Source organism: Triticum urartu, chromosome 3A, assembly GCF_056163025.1.
Source record: "Triticum urartu cultivar PI428250 chromosome 3A, HENAU_Tu73, whole genome shotgun sequence".
In the NCBI taxonomy this organism is placed as follows: Eukaryota; Viridiplantae; Streptophyta; class Magnoliopsida; order Poales; family Poaceae; genus Triticum; species Triticum urartu.
In genome coordinates this window covers 687443741-687447641 of record NC_141875.1, presented here as the reverse complement: position 1 = coordinate 687447641, position 3901 = coordinate 687443741, and the positions used below count along the sequence as shown (strand labels likewise).

Sequence of the window (3901 nt, the reverse complement as noted above, 5' to 3'; positions counted from 1 at the left end):
TGATCCATCTTTTTTCTCATGAGCGTCCATTGTCCCACGACACAGTTTCTCATGATCAATGTTTTCTCCCGTTGCAACGCACGGGCATTTGTGCTAGTATTATTCAAAATTAAGTGGTAACCTCTATTGGTTATTGTCCTTTTTTTATTTGATATCGAATCCTCCTTAAATTAATTAGGCAGGAATGTGTATGTGCCTAACGTTGAAACTTTTGGGCTAAACAAATATAATAAAGTTTTTTATGTACTGCACTATTAATTATAATGTCTGGATGAAAGTGTGCATACATACAGTTATATTGTACTAATCCTTTTCTGAGACAAAACCTTGATATGGGAATATGTATGTTTCTATTTTGAAAGTATATTCAAGGGTTTAACTAGATACAAGATTTATATAATAATTTTACAAATGTGTAGATCACTAGCCCGTGTTGATGCACACAGGTTGACGACTAGTAACTATAATTATTGGTGCCGGTCGTTATATTTGGCGCGTGAGTATATGGTGAGCACCCGCGGAAGAAGTTGATAGAGTTGCATGCCGCCGACATGCACGCAACTGCTCCTAGAGGAGCATGCATTTGAGTTTAATGTGCATCGAGGTCAAATGAATAATTGAGAGTTCACAATATTGTTACACAAAATTACTCTCTCTCTCTTTACAAGACGTGTGCGTATTCTTAGATCGTCAATTTGACCAAACTAATAGAAGTCATATATTACAAAAAACATATTATTATAAACTTTAGATGTTTTATTTCCAAACGATATAATTTTTGTGTTATATAATTTATATTACGGTGATAAAATTGGCAACCTACGGGTACGCGCATGGCTTGTAAACTGAAACAGAGGGAGTAGTTGAGTCGTAGTTAGCACTATCACAGAAATTATTAGGGCTTAGGTAGTAGAGCGTCGTGGGTCTTGCTATATATGCCCAGTTTGTTAAGGGCGAGATCAATTTTCCAACGAAAAACAAAAAGAAGATGATTTGAGCTGACGGTCAGACCCATCCATGCATCCTGCGTGGTTCCGGTCGGTGTGCAGCCAGAGATCGATCGACATGGCCGATCGATCTGCAGGCAATTATATTATATTTGTGTACCTCTCAGTCTACGTCCGTCCCTTCTCGATCTGAGCCTTTAAATATACAGCCTATACAGACCAAATGGACTATCCAAACTGTTAGAAATAATCTTGAGCTGGTTTGCTTGCACAGGTGGTGTAAGTTAACTGAGTTTAGGTTGACTAGCTATCAGGACTTGTACACGTGTAGGTCTATGTTTCCTAGTCAGAGTAGGATTGCGAGTACTACTACGGATAGGTGATAGAGTCCATCACCGAGTCATGTTGAGTCAGGTGCTGCGTGCGTATATACGTGTATATAAGCGCGGTAGTGCCGCAGTTTTGGATAAGCGAGGAGGAAAATAGAAAAGAAATAAACTTAGATCGAGCGAGCGTTTCGACGAGAGATCCATCGAGCCCCGCCCTAGCTTCCACACATCTCATCTACGTACGTAGTCCGCTCGCCTTTTTTTTTATCCCCTCGTCATGAGGAGGGTCATGGCGGCGTCACCGCTGTTGCTGCTCTTGCTGGTGTCGCTGGTGTCGACGGCGGCCGCCACCAGCACCACATCGGAAAGCTGGGAGAGGAAGAGGAGCGAGGAGGAGACCCGGCAGATCTTCAGGGAGTGGAAGGCCATGCACGGCACGACCAACAGCTCCCTCGCCGAGGAGGAGCAGCGCGCGTACACCATGTTCAAGCACAGGCTCGGCCTCATCGACCGTCACTGGCATGACGCAGGCTACTCCGTCTTCTCCTGGGAGAGGGGGAGGAGCGAGGAGGAAACGCGCAAGATCTTCGCGGAGTGGAAGGCACGCAAACCCGTTACTACCTACAGCTCCATCGCCCACGAAGAGCACCGGTACACCATATTCAAGGAGGACCTGCGCAAAATCGACCAGCACAATATTGGCTACGCCATCGGGGTCCACAATAACAACAGATGCCTCAACCAGTTTAGCCATCTCACCCAAGAGGAGTTCGAAGCCGTTTGCTGCGGGTTCTGGCCGGAGGAGCCGTCCGAGGCCAAATTACAGAGGATAGGCGAGATCCAGGAGCTGTTGCGGCAAGCATTTACCCGTCCCTTAATTTAATTCTTGGTTGAAAGGGAATTTACTGGATTGCTTTTTTATTTGTCATCATGTATCTCCAATGTTTTCTATACCAACAAAAGTAGAGGATCTTTTTTAACACAAAAGTAGATGGTTTTCTCATAGATGAAGTGTGTTTTTGTGTGTGTTTTTGTGTGTGTGTGTGTGTGTGTGTGTGTGTGTGTGTGTGTGTGTTGGCTCATTGTAAAAACTATTTTACTAAGTTTTAGCAACATCTGAATATTGCACATGGCTTCATTATGCAAGATAGGAGAGGGAGCAGAGGCTTATTCTTTAATGCAGGAATATACCGGTGCTGGTTGATTTATATTCTTGCCTTCTTTAGGCACATGAGACAGACCACAGTGCTTCTATTTTCCATGTTTGTGCCCAGGGCCTCACCAAACTACTATTATTCTGGAAGACTTGCGAAAAACGTCCAGCACATATACACGGGGACGATATCAATTGGAGACATGAAGCAGAGCTATTCTCTTGCAAGACAGGAAGTTGTTGCCATTTGAATTGTGATATCAGTAATCAGAAAGTGGTTCCAACACTAGTAGCTTATCGTTTTATCTTGTCCGCAGAAAGAAAAAACTTGTCCAATATCAGTAATCACGTCAGGCCCTATATAGAGCGCGCGAGGGTGCTTCCGAACTCCCCGAACTGCCCCACCAGCGCTGGAAAAAAAATCGGCCCACGAGGCCACGACCAAGAACTGTCCCACCACCTCCCCCGATACCCTGATCGAATCGCCGCCGATCTCGCTCCGGACCCCACGCCGCCGATTTCCCGCCCCAGATCCACTCGCCTCTGGCCTGCCGCGGAAATACTAGGACGCCGGTGCCGCGCCTCGCCCCCGCCTCTCCTTCCCCGCCCCAGACCTTCCCGTCGCCGATGCCCCGCCCCACCTCTCCATCCCGTACCCCCAGCAGATGGTGCCCCGCTCGACGTCGCCCCCGCCAACCACACGGGCCGCCGTCGTCCCCGCGAACCCCACGCGCCGCCGCAACCGCCAACCATGCGAGCCGCTGCCCTGCGAACCCAGGTGCCGCTACCGCCACTGCCTGCCTCCTCCCGCGATGCCGCTGCCGGCCCCTGCCACCATGTGCCGCCGCGGCCCCCGTCCGGCGCTGCAGCCCCACCACCGGTTATCCCCACATCTCCTCTGCCAACTCTGGTACATCTTCTTTGCTCACCTCAAGATCATCCTCAATGGAGATCCATGTCCCTGCTCCCCAACCTGGTCCGGCTTCTTCCGCCACCATCGCCTCCACATCACAGCTTTGGCAGGCACTGTCGGTGTCAAAACCGGCAGATCTCGGGTAGGGGGTCCCGAACTGTGCGTCTAGGCCGGATGGTAACAGGAGACAGGGGACACTTTGTTTTACCTAGGTTCGGGCCCTCTCGATGGAGGTAAAACCCCACTCCTGCTTGATTAATATTGATGATATGGGTAGTACAAGAGTAGATCTACCACGAGATCAAGGAGGCTAAACCCTAGAATCTAGCCTATGGTATGATTGTTGTGTATGGAGTTGATTCTGTCCTATGGACTACATGTTGGAAATATGCCCTAGAGGCAATAATAAATTGGTTATTATTATATTTCCTTGTTCATGATAATCGTTTATTATCCATGCTAGAATTGTATTGATAGGAAACTCAGATACATGTGTGGATACATAGACAACACCATGTCCCTAGTAAGCCTCTAGTTGACTAGCTCGTTGATCAATAGA

At 47.8% G+C, this 3901-nt stretch overlaps 1 protein-coding gene across 1 annotated transcript; it reads left to right on the top strand.

The window, feature by feature from the left end:
• Positions 1-1553: 1553 nt before the first annotated feature.
• Positions 1554-2167, top strand: LOC147981620 (uncharacterized). The gene has a single exon (XM_087517181.1). The coding sequence runs from the start codon at positions 1554-1556 to the stop codon at positions 2157-2159; it is 606 nt and encodes a 201-aa protein (XP_087373307.1). The 3' UTR covers positions 2160-2167.
• Positions 2168-3901: the final 1734 nt, after the last annotated feature.

Excerpts from the sequence above, each read along its gene's own strand:
- LOC147981620 (XM_087517181.1), top strand. The coding sequence starts at position 1,554 with ATGAGGAGGGTCATGGCGGCGTCACCGCTGTTGCTGCTCTTGCTGGTG.